Genomic DNA, 21,049 nt, shown 5'->3' on the forward strand with positions numbered 1-21,049 from the left:
GGAATGGCAAAGAAAGCCTATCAGGACTCCCAGAGTTCATCAAGATTCTTGGACTTATTTTACATGCCTCCTCTTTCATCTTACCCCAGACATGCTCAATAATGTTCATGTCTGGTGACTGGGCTGGCCAATCCTGGAGCACCTTGACCTTCTTTGCTTTCAGGAACTTTGATGTGGAGGCTGAAGTATGAGAAGGAGCGCTATCCTGCTGAAGAATTGTAATGAGCAGCACAAATGTCTTCATACCTCAGGCTGTTGATATTGCAGAAATCTCGCATGCCCCCACACTGAAGGTAACACCGAACCATGATTTTTCCTTCACCAAGCTTGACTTATTTCTATGAGAATCTTGGGTCCAAGTGGGTTCCAGCAGGTCTTCTGCAGTATTTGTGATGATTGGGATGCAGCTCAACAGATGATTCATCAGATAAATCTACCTTCTGCTACTTTTTCAAATGATCAACTAAGTGAAGTTATTACCTATACTTATGTCAGGTAGTGTATGCATGTGGAGGCAATTAACACATCCACCTATTTTTATGCACATTTTAGGAAATCGCATTAAAAATTCTAAATAGATACAACACAATATACAACATATATTTTTTTTAAATACACATTACAAAAGATGCACAGAGTTGAGTAGGATGAAAAATTCTAATAGGAAAAATGTGCATCAATTACAATATAATAACATTTAACGAATAAACTCCAGTACGCGCATCAAAAACGTCATGGAATTTTGTTTAAACATATCTTGTGAAAAAGCATGATAGGACTTCCTTAATGGACAAACCAGCTGACCGGCCAAATTGTGAAATATCTTAAATGTTGTTTTGATTACTCAAAAATAAAAGCAACCACAAATTTCGTCTTCATCTTCTAGTAATTTAAGTATTTATTAAATGAGAAAATAGACTCACAGTTGCCTCTCCAAAAGCAGCAAATTCCATTTTTATTTTTGATATTTGGAGCCAGTTTATCCGAAAAGTGACGATTTAGTGCTCTTTGACTCATTGGATGGCAACATACCTTTATATGCAAAAGTCTAATTCACGTCTTTGGATGAAAACATAGCTAAACAGAGCAATAAAAAAGCATTGTGTAGGAATTCTGCATTCCTCTTCTGTGAATTGCAAATAAGTAACTAATACATAACAATAGTCTAACCTTTTCAGTAAGTCTTTCATGTTTTGTTTAAAATGCCACATAAATAACAACAAAAAAAGTTTGATTCTTGTAACAGTATATAGCAAATATTTAGCTCTTTAACCAAGCACTCCAAGCTATAAGCCCTTGTGTGACTGAAGTCATGTGATGAGAGCCTTGTGTGATTATCCTATGAAAGTCATGAGACAGGAATCTGACTTTGCCAAAGAGCCTCTTTCCTACAGACTTACTTACTGTATTAGATTAAATAATCTAATCATTTGTATGTGCAAATAGGCTATCTTATTTATTAGTGCAGTTCAGATAAGTCCTACTGTTACAGTCACAGAAAAAAACGAAATCAGTTTTAATTGAAAGAGGCGACATAACTGTACTGCATTATTAATAAAACACGGTATACAAAAGGCAAAGTGTGTGACGCACGCACATAAACCGTGTAGTATGAATCCAGCCATTATTCTGTAGAAGACATTTAGGTGCCAAATGTTGTCATTTCATTGCTGTTCTATTAAACAAACGTTATCTTCCTCCAGGGGGCGCCCTGTGGCTCAAAATATTTGAGTCATTAGTAATAAATTGGGCAAAAAACGCATAAAATAAATATATATTTTACAATCATTTAATACAATGCTCATCCACACTGAAAAATGCTATTATAGTTTTTAGTTAATACTATAGCATTTTTGAACCATACAGTAGAATTAAAATGACAGTAATTATTATATATATATATATATATATATATATATATATATATATATATATATATATATATATATATATATATATGTAAGCTTATATTGCTGTTTTATTACCACATTGATAATATAGATTTTATGTAAAATTATCATTTTAATTCTACTGTATGGTTAAAAAAAAAAAAAAAAAAATATATATATATATATATATATATATATATATATATATATATATATATATTTTTTTTTTTTTTTTTTTTTTGAAACTATACAGTAGAATTGTTTCACTGGCCACTTTATTAGGTACACCTAGAATCAAGTTGGACCCCTTTTGCCTTCAGAACTGACTTAATCCTTCATGGCATAGATTCAACAAGATTGAATTGCTCTAAAATTTCTGTCCATATTGACATGAAAGCATTTCACGATTTGTAGACTGCACATCCATGATACGAATTTTCAGTTCCACCACATCCCAAAGGTGCCCTATTGCATTGAGGTGACTGTGAAGGCCATTTGAGTACAGTGAACTCATTGTCATGTTTAAGAAACCAGTCTGAGATGATTCGCACTTTATCACATGGCGTGTTATTCTGCTGGAAGTAGCCATCAGAAGATGGGTTCACTGTGGTCATAAAGGGATGGACATGGTCAGCAACAATACTAATAACAATACTAATGTGACCAAAGTGTGTTAAGAAAATACACCATTACACCACCACCACCAGCCTCAACCGTTGACACAAGGCAGGATGGATCCAAGCTTTCATTTTGTTGATGCCAAATTCTGACTATCTGAATGTCTCAGCAGAAATCGAGAGCCATCAGGCCATGAAATGTTTTTTCAATCTTCTATTGTCCAATTTTGGTGAGCCTTTGTGAATTGTAGCCTCAGTTTCCTGCTCTTAGCTTTAAGGAGTGGCACCCGGTGTGGTCTTCTGCTGCTGTAGCCCATCAGCCACAAGGTTGGACGTGTTGTGCATTCAGAGATGCTCTTCTGCAGACCTCGGTTGTAACAAGTGGTTGAGTTACTGTTGCCTATCTATCAGCTGGAACCAGCCTAACCATTCTCCTCTGACCCCTGGCATCAACAAGGCATTTGCGCCCACAGAACTGCCGCTCAATGGATATTATCTCTTTTCGCACCATTCTCTGTAAACCCAGATTGTTGTGCGTGAAAATCCCAGTAGATCAGCAGTTTCTGAAATACTCAGACCAGCCGGTCTGGCACCAACAAACGTGCCATATACAGAGTCACTTAAATCACCTTTGTTTTCCTATTCTGATGCTCGGTTTGAACTGCTGCAGATCGTCTTAACTGTGTCTACAAAATACAGGTGTACCTGATAAAGTGTATATACACACTGTATTACTACTGTGGCATTCATTAACAAAGTTATAAACAAGCTATACTATGTATAATACACTTGAATATAGTAGGCTAGGCTGTTTCACTGCCAAAACCTAAAAGAAACACATGACAGCTGTAATGGTCCAGCGTGATTCTAGTCATATTATCTAGTCAATAATTTGCACATTATAGAAATAATAATAATAACATTAACATTAAGCGACATTAACAAAGCAAATAAAAGAAATAAGTTAAAGTAGACCCGTCAAAACAGAAATCTAAGCTCCGCCTATTAGTGTTACCGCTATGATCGTGTGTTTCCTTTCTATTCATTTCGATTTCTGTGAGAGGAGCAGCGCATCGCCGCCGCATCTGAGCATCACAGTCACAGGTATGCGATTCATTCTCACTCTTTACGTATTGAAACCGTTCGCTTTGTTGACATTCGTGCAAGCATATTTACATAATTTCAGACGTACATAATTAGTCCTTGTTTTATTGCAGCGACAGGCCTGCTGAGCCGTTACCGACGTGAAATGTGTTGCGTTGCGTACGCAGTAGCCTACATTTTCTGTATTTGTTTCAGGTTTATTCATTTACGTGTTTTATCTACTGCTATTTTCAGAAATATGTAACCTGTACATAAAATAAGTCGTTTATTTATATTTAATGCGCGAACACAGTTAACCTAAAGTGAATGTGATTTATGGCATCTGATCATGCAGCTGTTGTTTTTCAGTCATCATGTCTTACGGAATGATGGACAGCAGCCACTCACAGTCACAGCCGAGAGATTTCAACAACCTCACGCAGACATGCAGCTCAAACATCCAGAAAATCACACAAAACAGTAAGTAGATATATTGCAGACACACTTAAAGTGATCGTTTAAATGAAATGCGTGCAATTACACTGCAAAAAATGCATTTCTTGCTTAGATTTTTTGTCTTGTTTCTAGTCTAAATATCTAAAATTTATTATGTCAAGAAGCATTTTCTAGACAAGCTAACCATATTGTCTTGAGAAATAATATGCCAATATTAGGTGAGTTTTTCCTTAAAACAAGCAAAATAATCTGCCAATGGGGTAAGCAAATTAATCTTGTTTTTTCTTTTGACGTAAGATTATATTGTTTACCCCATTGGCAGATTATTTTGCTTGTATTAAGGAAAAACTCACTTAAAATTGGAATATTATTTCTCAATACAAGACAATATGCTTTGCTTGTCTAGAAAATTATTCTTAAATTAGGAATTTTTTAGCTATTTGGACTAGAAAAATGACAAAAGATCTAAGTAAGAAAAGCATTTTTTTACAGTGTAAACAGTTTACTGACCCTGAAGATACTTTTCTTCTTTTAGACAAGCACAAAAACAATGACACAAAGTAGTTTTCTGGCTTAATTTTTTTTTCTACACATACACATCAATTTTAAAAAAGTAATCCACATGACGACTCCATGGGTAAAGATGGTTTCTGTAGTGAAGGAATTAGTTTTTGTCAGAAAAATATCCACATTTAATGCTTCTCCAGTGTGCACATTCTCAAGGGAAGTACCCTATGTACGATAAACCTGACTCTTACTGTAAATTATTCCCAAAATCAGAGGGGATTAATATACTGATGTAGATTTGCATAACCCTAAATGTAAGCCTAAACTTAAACATAACTGTAAACGTATTCCTTAAATCTAATTGGCTGATTGGAAACACAGATATTGATCCAGAAACATGTTGCTCGATGAATTCAGATGACTAACCGTAGGAGCATAGTGTAAATCTTAAATTAGAATTTTGGCAGTTTTGGATATCCTGTACATTTGTGTTATTATTTATATTAAAATTATCCATGTTTATGTCCTACTTCATATGTGATAGCTTGGCTCTTACTGTATGTCAATACAGATTTTTTTCCCCTTAGAGAGCATTGAATAAAACGCTGTAGTGATATGGATTATTTTTATGGAAATCTTAAACTGGGGCAGCATCAAATCCTATAAAAAATATGGGAAGTTTTTTTTTTTTAAATAACTCTGTGTTTGTCTGAAATAGAAAGGCATGTTGTACAGTACATCTAGGATGGCTTCAAGATGAGTAAATTATGAATTATATTTTTCACTTGGTGAAGAGTTCCTTAAAGAAAAGATTGCATTATCTGTTAAATCTTTAACTATTTAGTTTGAATAGGTATTAATGGGCAGTTCATTGCGCTGTGGCGACCCCGTATTGTTAAAGGGACTAAGTGGAAAAGCAAGGCAGGGCAAGTTTATTTATATAGCACATTTCATACACAGAGGCAATTATAAGTGTTTTACATAAACAGGAATAAAAGAAACAAGAGTAAGAAAATAAAAACAAATAATAAGAATTATAAAAATACGAATAAAAATAAATAAAACAGATAAAAATGTGTTAAAATATGTTATAAGATAATGAAAAAGAAAAAACATAATAGTGCGATCTGTCGATGCAGCACAGTGCTCATTCAGTAAGGGCACAGCTAAACAGATGTGTTTTCAGTCTTGATTTGAATGTGCCTAATGTTGGAGCACATCTGATCATTTCTGGAAGCTGATTCCAGCAGTGAGGAGCATAGTGGCTGAAGGCGGATTCACCCTGCTTTGACTGAACTCTCGGAACTTCTAGTTTATATGATCCTAAAGATCTGAGTGATCTGTTAGGTTTGTATTCAGTGAGCATATATGAAATGCATTGAGGTCCTAGGCCATATAGTGATTTATAGACCAGTAATAATACTTTAAAGTCTATTCTGAATGTAACTGGGAGCCAGTGTAGAGACCTGAGGACAGGTGTGATGTGCTCTGATTTTCTGGTTCTGATCAGAATCCTGGCTGCAACATTTTGGATGAGCTGCAACTGTCTCACTGTCTTTTTGGGAAGGCCAGTGAGGAGTCCATTACAGTAATCCACCCTGCTGCTGATAAAAGCATGAAGAAGTTACTTCACTGGAAACAAAGCATTCTGATTCTTGCTATGTTTTTGAGATGATAGTATGCTGATTAACTTACTGCTTTGACATGACTATTGAAACTCAGATCTGACTCCAGAGTCACACCAAGATTCTTGACCTTATTTTTTGTTGTTTGACCTTTAGTGCCAAGGTACGCATTCACCTTGAGAACCTCATCTCCGTTCCCAAACGCAATGACTTCAGTTTTCTCTTTGTTCAACTGAAGAAAGTTTTGGCACATCCAAGTGTTAATTGGAAAAGAAAATAAATGAATGAATAAAATGCATTAAATTATAAATGCATTTATGTGTGTGTGTGTGTATATAATTTACCTTTTATAATGTCTCACATTTTCTGTGCATAGCTGGCCAAATCAAGAGCATGCTGTTCCAACTTGGCACGAGACCAGACACACCTGAACTTCAGGACAGACTGTGAGTGCCGTTATTTTCATCACATCAGAGCCACAAGAGGGGGAGGGGGGTGTTGGTGTACAGGTCTATGTGGTTTATAGCGACACTAAGTTGTTCAATGACTAAAGGCCGGTATACATCAAGTCGACACTAAACGACTAGAGCTGACAAAACCCAGCTGAGTTTTTGCTTTGCGTCGGCTCACGTCTGGTTCGGTTTGTACCAAAAAGTTGCAAGTTCTGCACCTGTGCAATAACACGTGCACTTCCACAGAGGGCTATATGTGTTTTCTCATTCACAATGGGTAACCTGAGCTTACGACACAGATATGCAAAGCTCAAACAAAGCTCAGTATCACCGTAATTGTCACTCCCTCTGTGTTTCTTCTTGATTAGTATTGTTTGCTTGCTATGTCATGTCACTACATCACACTCGCGCTCTGATTCGTTGCAAAATAACCAGTTAGAGTGCTCTCTTTAGCAGACGGATGACGCCGATTGGACATGCTGAATTGGGCCAATGAATTCCGAAGTTAACCTAATGGGAGGCAATGTGTGGAGCACACCAAATCAAATAATCGGACTAACGTAGCCCAATGGCCAACTGTCAGCTTGGTGTGTCGCCTTAGTTGTACTCTATTAAGATGTTTTTTTGACATTCAAAATTTGCAACGGGGATTCTTCCATTGGGTTTAGGGGTAGGGCCATATAATTTTTTTTTTTCAATGTAAAATTTAAATTATGCTGGCATACATTACATTGGCTCAAATCTCTTTGTGTTGCAAACAGCCAGCAAGTGCAGCACTACACAAACCAGTTAGCAAAAGAGACCAACAGACACCTGAAAGACCTGGGCACTTTACCACAGCCACAGTCCCCTTCAGAACAGGTGAGTGTACTCTACTCCCTACCCACCCCCCTCCTCCCTCTATTATCAACCTGCAGCTCGCGCCATATTGACCAGGGGCCTCATGTATCAACGCTGCGTACGCACAAAAACTTTGCGTACGCCAGGTTTCACGCTCAGAATCGCTCACGTTTGGATTTACTAACGATGAACTGAACGTGGGAATGTGCGCAGCTTCACGGCAGCTTTCTGGCTGGCGTACGCACATTTTTTGTGCGTGTCTGTTTTATTTCCATTGGCGACTCCTAGAGGCAGTTGTGTTAAATTGCACTCTACAAAGTGTCTGATCCTTGCAATGGCAGCTATATGAGACGGGTTCATATAGTAGGTATGTAAGGTTTCCATACCATACAGTTGACCAGCTAAACATTAAAGCACAATTTGCAGCGGTCGCCTGTTTTCCCAATGTAATCTGAGCTATCTACTGCACGCACATTGCTATAAAGACACTATCTGAAGATAAATTTGCATGCGTGAATCAGAAACATTTCCATTCAATAAATGTGCAAATAAAATATGATGCACAAACTTATTGATGATTCCTACTTGTCTTTCTCGTGATAAATAGTTGGCAAAATCTGATATGTAGCGGGAAAAAAAAGAAGAAAGAATTCATCAGATGCTGGATTCGAACCGAGTTTGTGCACGAACGTGTTAGTACATGATCATATGCTTCTTATGAGGTGCGCCACTGAGACTGCTAAGAGTACTGCAACATTTTACAGTTATAAACCACACTATTTCTTTTTTAAATGCACTCAGTGCGATGTTCAGACCCAACTGTGTTAACCGTATCAGCTAAACTCTCCCACTCTATTTTTTTCTTTTGTTGTTAATTCCGGAGAACAAACTTGCAAATAACACCGCTTTTCTCCGTTCTACCTCCGAAAGCAGCACCTCCAATTCACATTCTGTTCAAAGTTTCTCTTTTTGTTTGATTTTGCCTTTGCTTTTTCGTTGGGTTTTTCCATTAGCATAGTCATTAGCATATTCATACGGGGGAGGAGGCAGGGAGGGGTTTTGCGCTCGTGCATGTTGCGCTCAGTTTCACGTTCATTCGGATGTACAAAAGAATATGCGTGAGATTCGGCGTACGCAGTGTTTCATACATCTGAATTTTTTTCTGCGTACGCACATTTACAGCTTTGTGCGTACACAATGATTTAGTAAGATTTCCACGCAAGTCTTCGTACATGAGGCCCCAGATGTGCTAATCCTAATGCTCTTTACAGCGTCAGCAGAGGATCCAGAAAGACCGGCTGATGAATGACTTCTCAGCTGCTCTCAACAATTTCCAAGTGGTCCAACGGCGAGCCGCAGAGAGGGAGCGGGAATCAGTTGCGAGGGCACGAGCTGGATCAAGATTCCAGGTAACAGCTGAAAAATAAACTCAACCGCCACTTTATATATATATTGCGATCGTAATTTTCGAAAGTATTACAGCGCTTTGAAAACGTTTATTATTAACATTTGATGAGTCTCCCTATGCAATTTGATAGATCCCTTGGACCCGTAAGCCGCTTTGCGTGATGTCACACTTAACAAGAGGATAGATAAATAATTACATTGTTTCAAATGTATAACATTAGAAAAACAGTAAGAGTACTCAGTTGACATACTACTTCTGGCAAGACTCTGAAGTGTGCTTCAAATGGACACTTTATTATCCTGTGATGCCACAAGGTAGAGTTTATGAATGAGAGTGAAGTTGCTAAACTGACATGGGATGGTCATGTGACAATGACAAAATGGCAGATGAAGTGTGTCTGGATTTCAATCACTGCATCCCAAATGGCACACTATACACTAGTGCACTTTGTACTTATGCACTTACACACTCAGCAGCATAGTATATGAATGTAGTGTCATCCCAATTGGAACACTAATGTTTTTTTACTAAGCGGAAATTCAAACCGTTTCCCTGATGACGTTTGTCGGTTGCCAAATTAGTGAAATAAATGACCAAAGTACCAAATATTACCTGCCATGAGTATAATCGCATTCACCATCGGAGGCGCCATAATCACTCTCGTAGGAGAATCTTGCTTTCACAATCCAAAATAATTAAAGGTATGCGGTCGGGCATTCCCATTTCACACTTCATTTTCCGGTTGAACGAGTGTATTATTGTGTAATTTAAAGTGCACTTATTATTATCATTATTATTATTATTATTATTATTATTATTATTATTATTATTATTATTATTATTATTATTATTATTAGAGTTTTCAGTGTGAACCTTCTACTTACACTATTTATACTACAAAACGGTGAAGAATAGTGCATAAGTATGCGATTTGGGATGCACCTAATCATTATAATCACATTCAAGTACATTTAAGTACAAATAGTATGGTACCTAGTTAAGTAGTATGTGATTTAGAATTCATCTCAAGTAGTTTTCATGGTTAAAAATGGCTTTTATTTTGCAGGTGGATGAGCTCAATCAAGATGAGCAGCTTGTGACATTTGAAAAGTAGGTCTAGCTTATTTGTTTGTGACACAATTCTGTCATAACTGTTCACTCAGAAGATCTGAAAATGTTATCGTTTATTCACCCTCATGCCTTTCCCAAATTTATATTTACAGATGCTTAAGAAATATGCTAAGTGAACATTCTTGTTTATCAGAATTACAATGCTAAATTCAAATATTCTGCTTTGAAAATGTGTTTTCCATGCCGGAATGTCTTTGTTTTGGTCCCTTTAACCCGCAGAATGCCAGTTTACCCAATTAAATTGCAATCCTCCCGGGTTGTCTTGGTGGAAAACTACATATTTGATTCATTTAGTCATTAAAGCTTCTAAAGTATGTGCACGTGACCAAAAATGCGACCTCTGGTGGACAGTGGCAGACTCCGAAATGAGAGTGAATGAGTTCCACATGAGGTGGTTATTAATTAGCAAATAATATAAATATTACAAACATAAACATTTGGTGAGCATGTTCTAGTGTAACCCTGTGTCCTAACAACATGCTACTTGACGAGATTTGCTGTGATAACCAATTTGGCTGTTTGCACCACACGCAACACAAACGGAAATTAAAATACAGCCATTCAGAAGCACAGAATAGTGCACTTACTGCACTCCAATAAATGGGTTAGGTATACAATCTAATTACTAAATATTAAACTTCTGTAACATTATTAAATGTACATGCTGAATCACTGATATGGGTTGACTTGAACTGAATCACAGTTCTAAAGTTCAATCTCAAACGGTTTATTTTATTTTCAAGATCTGAGGTAAACTATCTGCTGCTGCTTTCAGTAGAATAGCAATAAATGGCATGTAAAATGGCATTCAAACTCACATTGTTAGCATTTAACACTGGATAAAGCACATGATTTGTACCTTAGGTGATTATTAACAGTTTTCTGTTGTTCACCTGTGAGAAATACAGTAGAAGCTGTTTCTAAAATAGAACTGTCAGGGGTTTGTTAGGACAAAAACTCATTTTAATATGGCAAATATTCTTTCTATCACGTGCCTTTGCTTTTATTTAAAACAAGATTTAAATCAGCCTTTAGGGTAGTCAGACTCGCTCCTATTGATGTCATCAAATCACAAACTGCTCTTGCGTGTGGTCATCAGAGCAGGGGCAGAGTGAAAATGTGTTTTGAACCAGGAGTGCAATCCCTAATTGAACCACTGGGTGTCAAACTTACATATTCCACCTTTAGGGCTCTATTTTGACGGTCCATGCGCAGAGCGCAAAACGCAGGGCGCAAACGCTTTCAGGGCGTGTCAGGACACGTTTTTGCTAATTTAAGGACGGGAAATCTGCCTTGCGCATGTTCTAAAAGGGTTGAGTTTATTTTCTTAATGAGTTATAGGTGTGTTTTGAGAATAAACCAATTAGAGTCTCATCTCCAATTCCCTTTAAGAGTCCGCTGCATCGAGCCAAGAGCGCATTCGCTATTTACAGGACGCAAAGTAAGTATAAGTGGAAAAAATGAGCATTTCACTAGTAAACAGTTAACAGTTTTTTAACCGAAAACAGTTAAACAGAGCATCTACTGCGTGAGAATGAGAGATAATAGATCACTTTCACTTTCGCTCTTGGATTGGGAAACCTTTACGCACAGACATCAATTAGCCTATAAATAAATAATTTTGTTTGTTAAGCGCAAATATTCGTTTCAAAACTATTTCTAAATTCAGTTCTAATTTCCAGCAAACGAATAAATGAATAATAATAGCAAAATGTGCTCAAAAACCTGAGTTATATCCTCAAACACATGCTGTGCCCCATATGGTCTAAAACCTGACAGGTGGGCAAATCTAAGCTTGTTTTTAATAAAACAAATATAAATATAGGTATAATAAATAATACTGCTAATAATAATAACATTATACAAAAGCAAATTGTTATGAATGAACTGAAAAAGCCTCCCGAGATGAAGAATATTTATGTAGGCTAGAAAATAATATGTTTTGTAATATTTTAATCCTTTATATTTATATTCTATATCTATTCTTATTATATCCTATATATATCCTTAATATTTAAACTTTTTCATATGTAAAGATATTTGCCTATTGCTCTCTTGTGTGTATTAAGCAGTGCGTAAGCGAGGCGCAACTCTGCGCTGGAGTTTAGACCAGGTTAGTTTTGGTCTAATGAAAAATCTATTATAGTTTCTCAAAATAGCAACGCGCCAGCGGTCCGCCTTTGAACGCCTTCCTTTTTAGACCAGAACGCCTATGGACGCATATATGAGCGCTAATGCATTTGCTATTTAAACAGCGTAGCGCAACGCCTCAAAACGACTCTTGCGCCAAGCTGAAACTACCAAAAGACTATTGCGCCGCGTCTTGCGCCACACTGCGCCGGGTGTATGATAGGGCCCTTAATGTTAACTCTAATTAGCCTTCATACATTATTTGACCCTAAACTGAACCCAGGCATCCAACACCCTCATGAGCCTTTATTTTGATCAAAATAGACATCCAAAACACAGGATACAATATGTATAATAAGTTGATTTAAAGGTCCCATTCAATGAAAAAAAAAGGTGTTAGTATAAGTATGTTAGTGGTAATGCTATCTATAAGCTAGTGTGCTCAAAAACAGTGACACAGTTTGCATGTAGTAGATACAAACATCCAAAGCTTGCAGTTTGTCACTTGGAACAACTTTTTTTTTAACCTTACCTCATACTCCAGTTCCTCATCAAATCTTTTAACCAATCAAATGCTCTCTACATGCCCTGCCTCCCTTCAAGATGCTTCTCATTTGCTTTTGATTTGATGCGCTTGATCTCAACCACTCTCACTGGCAGAGCTGTGATAGAACTAAACGCTATTGGCTATTTTTTTTTTTAATAAGGAGCTACTATATGTCCTGCCCAGTCTTCATGTTTCAGAAAAATGCACAATTCAAAGCACTTCACGGGACCTTTAATGTGTATCTATTTTTTAAATGCAACAATACAATAGTAAAAGATCTGAAAGCTGAAATATTCATAGCTATTTTTATTTGAAAAGGAATGAAGGCTGGAGAATGCAGACAGAAGAGGAGCCTGTCACAGAAGAGGACCTTGAGCTTATTAAAGAAAGAGAGACCAATATCCGTCAGCTGGAGGTTAGCACACCTTACATACAAAAATCCAACATCACTAAACAACAACAATAAGAATAAGTAATGTCCTGGAGATTCATATGCATTCAAACACTTTTTTTAGTTTACTAATTTCTTACATAATTATTAAGACTATTGTGTTTATGGGAGTTGTCCGATTTTAAAGTATTATGTGCTATTTGCTTTCTGGTCTTGATTTAGTCAGACATAATGGATGTGAATCAAATCTTCAAGGACCTTGCTGTTATGATCCACGACCAGGGTGACATGATAGGTAGGTTAGTCTAGTTATTTCTAAACTGTTTTAAAAGGCATTTAAATTTCCATACAGTTATTTTGTTTTGTTGAACCCTGGTTTTGTCATGTCATGATACACAGATAGCATTGAAGCCAATGTAGAGAGTGCAGAGGTGCATGTGGAACGAGGGGCCGAACAGCTCCAGCATGCTGCATATTACCAGGTATGTTCACCATGGACATTTATATGACATTCATTTCTTTATATATACAGGGGTTGGACGATGACATTGAAACTCCTGGTTTAAGACCACAATAATTCATTAGAATTGTGAAGGGCCTCCTTTTGCAGCCTTATTCTAAAATGCGGAAGTGCGCCTGTTTTCGCGATTGTCTTAGAACTTCCGTTTCAGTCACCTATGGGAGAAATGACTAGGAATAATAAACGGCAAAAAACGGTCAAACTACTTGCTCTACAAACAAATGTTTGCATGACTATACAGACCAAGTAGAATAATATAACAAGGAAATATCAGACAGCGAAACGAGCAATTTTTAATGTCTAAAAATGAATGGAAGTGAATGAGACCGGAAGTCTCGTGCCAAAAAGATTCAAATGGCAGCGCCCGCTCGTCTGCGTAGAATCAGTACAGCATCAATTTGTTTTGGCAATGACTGATACAAGTCCTGCACAGTGATTGGAGGGGATTTGAGCCATTCTTTTCGCAGAATAGCGACCTGGTCACTACTTTATGCTATTGGAGAAAATATTTCCTAACTCGCTCCTCCAAAAAACCCCAAAGTGACTCAATAATATTTAAATCTGGTGACTGTGCAGGCCATGGGAGATGTTCGACTTGCCTTTCATGTTCATCAAACCACTCTATCACCAATCCTGCTGTGTGTATTTTTGCATTACCATCTTGACAAACGGCATCGCCTTCAGGATACAATGTTTGAATCATTGGGTGCACATAGTGCTCCTGAATGGTTAGTCCTTGGCCGTGATGCGCCCATCTAACACAAGTATTGGGCCTAGGAAATGCCATGATGCCATCAACAGTACAAAATTTACAAATTTGACCTTTTCCAAACAGGGGAAACCAGCAACAACCAAGAATGCTTGATTGTATGGATTATATGTCATGGCTTTGCAATAAAAAAGTAGTTATAGTGGAAGTCAATATGGCAAAATAAGCCACAAATAAATGCCCAGCGTGTACTGTTGAATTAATAATAATAGTTTCTCTGAAACACAAAGAAAATTGTGGCCTAATTAAGACTCAAAATCACCCCAGAGGTGATGAAAACATCCCCAACAGCACACAAGTGTTAACAAGACTGCATTTATTTGATGAAAATACAAAAAAAGTAATACTGTGAAATACTACTACATTTTTAAAAAAAATTGCTTACAGTGAATGTGACCGATATTGTACATACACATATGCTTTAAATAGTTTTTGCACTACTTACTGTAGTTTGTCCACAAGGTTCGACACTGAACAGTGTTATATAATGAGACAAAATGTCTTTATATTTACAAATATTTGTTTCAAAACTATTTCTAAATTCAGTTCTAATTTCCAGCAAACAAATAAATTAACAATAATAACGAAGTGTGTTCAAAACCTGAGTTATATCCTAAAACACATGCTGTGCCCCATATAGTCTAAAACTTGCAGGTGGGCAAATCTAAGCTTGTTTTTAATAAAACAAATATAAATATGGATATAATAAATAATATTGCTATTAATAATAACATTATACAAAAGCAAATTGTTATGAATGAACTGAAAAAGCCTCCCGAGATGACATAAAAGCAGTGATTTTACATATTTATGTAGGCTAGAAAATAATATGTTTTGTAATATTTTAATCCTTTATATTTATATCCTGTATATATATTCTTTTTTTCCTATGGAAAGATATTTGCAAATTGCTCTACATCTTGTGTGTAGGCTATTAAGAAGTGTGTAAGCGAGGCGAAACTCTGCGCTGGAGTTTAGACCGGGTTTGTTTTGGTCTAATGAAAAATCTATTATAGTTTCTCAAAATAGCAACGCGCCAGCAGTGCGCATCATAACGCCTTCCTTTTTAGACCAGAACGCCTATGGGCGCACATATGAGCGCAAATGCATTTGCTATGTAAAGAGCAAATGCACACATTGTGCCAGGTGTATGATAGGGCCCATAAACTCTAAAAAAGTGTTTCGAGTGTTCGTGTACGGCAATTCGTAACTTTTGATTTAGAGGCTAATTCATATGAATTCGTACAATCTCATTTGTACAATTTAGTACGATTCGCTTATCAACCAATGACGGTTGGGTTTAGGGTTGTGGTTGGGTGCTATGCCTACTTTTTTATATCATACATTTTTATACGACTGAACTTGTACAAATTAGCCACTTAACTGACAAAACGTGAAATTGTTACGTTTCCTTGTGAGAACACCTCAGTGTGGTATGGCAGGGCATAACTGTGGTCTTTCTGTCTGAGAATGCTGTCAAACCGATGCTGATTCAGTATTCTGAATTGGATTAAATTAACAGTTTGCAATTGCTATTACACCATCCAGTGGACACAATTGGAACAGCAGTTTCGTTTATTGAAAAATTGCAGCTCATTTTTATACTTTACAGAATCATCTCGCGGGCCAGATCAAACCCCTTTGTGGGCCTAATCCGCCCTGCGGGCCGTACGGGCTCTGATCTAAAGCAATGTGAACAGACGAATGTGATCAGTCCCTAAGAGACTTCAAGAGTCTTCAAACTTTTAACCTTTGGTGTATTTAACAGCTGCATATGCAATGTGCTGTACTGTTTTGAACTACTAATTTATTTATTTTATTTACACATTTTAGAGAAAGTCCCGCAAGAGGATGTGCATTCTGGCTCTTGTCCTGTCTCTAGTGGCCACCATCTTTGCCATAATTATTTGGCAAGCAATCAGATAAGATGAGAGCAGAATCCGACCAACGCTGAGGATCCAACTGCAGTGTGAGTGAATGACGTTTATGTGTGTGTTTACTGTGTGTGTGTGCATGTGCAGGCACATATTTAAGACAAATGAACTTGAATTTCTGTAGGAATGGCTCATAAAATGTGAAAAGTAATGTCTTTTTGACCAATATCATCTCTTCTTATCCGTGCCATTTCTGAAGCAACTCGATTGCACTTTTTTTAAAAAAATTTAAGGGTACTTGTAGTGTACTTACTTAAAGGTCCCCTGAAGTGCCTTGACATGCGTAAAGCTAAACATTCAATAGTGATGGGTCATTCTTGAATGATTCTTTCATTTTAAACGAATCTTTTATGTGACTCGAGAACAAGGAATCCTCTTATGCTGTGTTCACACCAGACGCGGAACGCGTGGATAAATCGTGCAATTCGAGCGTAAATAGATGCGTCAACATTTGAGTTTACTCGCTTCATTCGAATCTGCTTCATTGGAAGCGATAACACTTAATATTTGGCCCTACCCCTAAATCCAGCCCTTACATGCAATCTGTGTCAAATTTTAAATGTGAAAAAAGTATTATTTTTATTCATTTGCATTATGAGGACACAAGCCATGTGCTCATAAATCAACTTAATGTTATAATACCAATGTCATATCCATATCATCCCCACTCATAAACCACTAAAACCAGTACACACACACATAGGTTTGGGTTGCTTACGTGGACAATACATCGACATAATGTATTTTATACAGTAAAAACAGCCTACAACCCCTAAATCCAACTCTCACAGGAAACCTCTGGCAAATTTTAAATGTAAAAAAAGCCTAAATCTTATTTTTAACCATTTGCATTATGAGGACACAAGCCATGTGCTCATAAATCAACTTAGTGTTATAATACCAATGTCATATCCATATCATCCCCACTCATAAACCACTAAAACCATTACACACACACATAGGTTTGGGTTGCTTACGAGGAGAATACATAGACATAATGTATTTTATACAGTAAAAACAGCCTACGACCCCTAAACTCTCACAGGAAACCTCTGGCAAATTTTAAATGCAAAGAAGCTTAAATCTTATTTTTAACCATTTGGATTATGAGGACACAAGCCATGTGCTCATAAATCAACTTAGTGTTATAATACCAATGTCATATCCATCTTATTAATCAGTCATAAACCCCTAAAACCAGTAAACATGCGCACATTAGTTTTGGTGGTTTACGAGGACTCCCCACAATGGTTATGAATTTTATACTGTTAAAACGCATACGGCCCCCAAACCCAACCCTCACAGGAAACCTGTGGCAAATTTTAAATGTAAAAGCTTAAATATGATTTTAAAGCATTTACATTATGAGGACACAAGCCATGTACCACTAAAACCGATACATACACATTGGTTTGGTGGTTTACAAGCACTCTCCACAGCTGTAATGTATTTTATACTGTAAAAACACTTAATATTTGGCCCTAAGTCCAACCCTTACATGAAATCTGTGACAAATTTCGAATGTGAAAAGACCACATTAAGTATGATTTGTAAGAGTTTGTATTACAAGGAAACACGGCATGTCCTCGTAAATCAACTCAGTGTTGTAATACCAACATCCTATACACATTTGCGTCCTCGTAAACCACAAAAAAAGTATAGGTTATTATTCTCTTATGAATGTTTGCTAATGTGAATACATGACCAATTTGAGCCACATTTTGTACGCGAGAGAGCATTAGATTGGTCAGAAGATTTGATAAGAAACTAAAGTATGAGGTAAAGTAATAAAAATTGCTCACTTATTTTGGCGGCAATGACGAAAGCCAGGGTTTGAATGTTCGTATCTTGTGAACGATGCTTTCGAATTGTGGTGCTGGAGGCGAATAATGCATGGACAGCGAGGATCACAAACAAAACGATTCTGGAGCGTGTCAAACAAAATGTATCGCTAGAGGGCAAAATCACCAAGCAGCGTCTCTCGTTCTTTGGTCATATCATGCGAGCCAACTCCATGGAAACAGCTTTAATGCTCTGAGCAGTAAGTGGATCAAGAAGAAGAGGGCGTCAGAGAACACGATGGCTGGACACAATCAAGACTGAAGCGAACTTGAACATGGAACAACTGAAAGAAGCAGTCAGAAATAGGAAAGCGTGGCAAATTACGATCCATAAAGTGGCCGAAAGTCGGCGTCGACTGTTTGGCTAATCATCATTATCTTGTGAACATGAATTTTGTCATTGTTTTGAAGCACACTAGCTTATGGATAATCTTAAAACTGACATACATATACTAACACCCCTCAAAAACAAACTTTAATTTTGATTTTAGGGGATCTTTAAGAAAGTACTGGGTTTGGGTTAAGGTTAGGTTCAGGGGTAGGTTTATTAGTTATTACCGAGTTTATGTGTTGTCTATTATAAGTAGACGCACATAAAAAGAGGACTAAAATAAAGTGCTACCAGCATTTAATCAGCTTAGATCTTACAGAGGCTCACAGAGGCATACTGGCACTCTAAACAGTGTACTTAGTTTATTAATATGGATCAGATCCCAATGAGCCATTCATGCAGAAAAGCAATCACGTCAAAGTGTTCTCATTAAATCTGTACTTACTGTATGTGTTAAACATTGCTAGTAAGAGAATAGTCTCCTTTATTAAATGTGTGTCTATCAAAAAATCTGGAGCATAAACAGCACAACATATGAAACACAAACACAAGATGAAGATCGCAAGCCACTTGCATGAATGTAATTTTATTTTACAAATTGTTTAATGTTTTATTTTTAGCTTGGTCTCGGTTAATTTTTCATTTGAAATTATGCAAAACAATAATACTTACAAATAATACAATGAAAATGTATTCCTTAAAATGATTTCAATGAAACAGTTTTATTGGTGTGTATGTCTAATGCACAGTGCTCTGATTCTTCTGTAAATGTATTTCTTAGTAGTACATAATAAACAAGAAACATGTTTTAATGTATTGTTCAATTATTATCTGCATATGTATTTTTATTTGACCAGAAACAAGTTACTCATTAGTTTGTCAGATTTTATTTTCTTTTTTTTTTGAGTTATTAAAATTTATTAATTAATTAATACAATGAATTAAAACGTAAACTGCCCAAAAGTAAAGCTATACTACGTTATGAAGGTTTAGAGTTCGAATTTATTGCTTGATTGATTGATTGATTGATTGATTGATTGATTGATTGATTGATTGATTGATTGATTGATTGATGGCTGCTTATGTACAGTATAGAATATAAAGTCATGGTGCAGTGGAAAAAGAATTAATATTGTGTATGACTACCATGAGCTTGGACGACTGCATTCATACATCTCTGCAACGACTCAAATAACTTATTAATAAAGTCATCTGGAATGGCAAAGAAAGCCTAGCAGGACTCCCAGAGTTCATCAAGATTCTTTGGATTAATCTTCAATGCCTCCTCCTTCATCTTATGCCAGAAATGCTCAATATTGTTCATATCTGGTAATTGGGCTGGCTAATCCTGGAGCACCTTAATCTTCTTTGCTTTCAGGAACTTTGATGTGGAGGCAGAAGTATGAGAAGAAGCGCTATCCTGCTGAAGAATTTGCCCTCTCCTGTGGTTTGTAATGTAATGGGCAGCACAAATGTCTTGATACCTCAGGATGTTGATGTTGCCGTTCACTCTGCAGATCTCTCGCACACACCCATACTGTATGTAAACCCAAACCATGATTCTTCCTTCACCAAACTTGACTGATTTCTGTGAGAATCTTGGGTGTGGGCGAAGCAGTGGCGCAGTAGGTAGTGCTGTTGCCTCACAGCAAGAAGGTCGCTGGGTTGCTGGTTCGAGCCTCGGCTCAGTGGGCGTTTCTGTGTGGAGTTTGCATGTTCTCCCTGCATTCGCGTGGGTTTCCTCCGGGTGCTCCCCCATACTGAATGTGTTTCCCCCACAGTCCAAAGACATTTGGTACAGGTGAATTGGGTAGGCTAAATTGTCCGTAGTGTATGAGTGTGTATGTGTGTGAATGTTTGTGTGGAAGTTTCCCAGAGATGGGTTGCAGCTGGAAGGGCATCCGCTGCGTAAAAAACTTGCTGGATAAGTTGGCGGTTCATTCCGCTGTGGCGACCCCGGATTAATAAAGGGACTAAGCCGACAAGAAAATGAATGAATGAATCTTGGGTGTTCCAATAGATCTTCTGCAGTATTTGTGATGATTGGGATGCAGCTCAACAGATGATTCATCGGAAAAATCTACCTACTGCCACTTCCAAATGATCAACTATAAGTTGCTCTCAAAACTGGAATCGACGTCAAGACTTTTTGTCAGGTAGTGTATATATGTGTACAATGTTACGTTTTTATTGTCAGTCGAAATGTAGTTTTTTTTGGAAATAACAGATGTCTTTCAAACAAATCTTACCAACACCAAACGTTGATTTTTACCAATTTTTTGTTTACCAAATCTGGGTCTGGTGTGAACACTTAGCTTAGTATAAATCATTAAATTTGATTAGACCATTAGCATCTTGCTCAAAAATATGCGCCGCCTGAGAATCTTGCAACCATGGAGACATTTGTGAGTGATGATTCAGAACTATTTTCAGACAGTGTAATATCACTGTGCCGGCTGCAGTCATTTTACATAATAAAAGTTATATGATTATTACGTCAGAAACACACTAGTTCCTAGACATATTGAACTGACTAGCAACTTTTCCTTTTCTGTTAGTCTTACTACAGAGTAACTAC

The 21,049-nt window shown here is 37.0% G+C and overlaps 1 protein-coding gene across 3 annotated transcripts; it reads left to right on the forward strand.

The window, feature by feature from the left end:
* The first annotated feature begins 3,546 nt into the window (after positions 1-3,546).
* Positions 3,547-19,283, forward strand: stx12l (syntaxin 12, like). 3 transcript variants are annotated; one of them, XR_015511005.1, is made up of 11 exons: positions 3,547-3,610; positions 3,959-4,069; positions 6,554-6,623; positions 7,391-7,490; positions 8,741-8,878; positions 9,944-9,987; positions 13,004-13,100; positions 13,299-13,371; positions 13,476-13,558; positions 16,199-17,051; positions 17,312-19,283. XR_015511005.1 is itself a non-coding variant. In XM_087286659.1 (10 exons), exons 5-10 carry the CDS (start codon positions 8,771-8,773, stop codon positions 16,289-16,291), a joined length of 498 nt encoding a protein of 165 aa, XP_087142785.1. In that variant the 5' UTR covers positions 3,547-3,610; positions 3,959-4,069; positions 6,554-6,623; positions 7,391-7,567; positions 8,714-8,770; the 3' UTR covers positions 16,292-19,283. The 3 variants fall into 3 exon arrangements, 2 of the variants coding, with proteins under 2 accessions (XP_087142785.1, XP_087142784.1); XM_087286659.1 differs by having other exon boundaries at positions 7,391-7,567; positions 8,714-8,878; positions 16,199-19,283; XM_087286658.1 differs by having other exon boundaries at positions 16,199-19,283.
* The last annotated feature ends 1,766 nt before the right edge of the window (positions 19,284-21,049 follow it).

Source organism: Danio rerio, chromosome 16, assembly GCF_052040795.2.
Source record: "Danio rerio strain M-AB ecotype USA chromosome 16, GRCz13ab, whole genome shotgun sequence".
Classification (NCBI taxonomy): domain Eukaryota; kingdom Metazoa; phylum Chordata; class Actinopteri; order Cypriniformes; family Danionidae; genus Danio; species Danio rerio.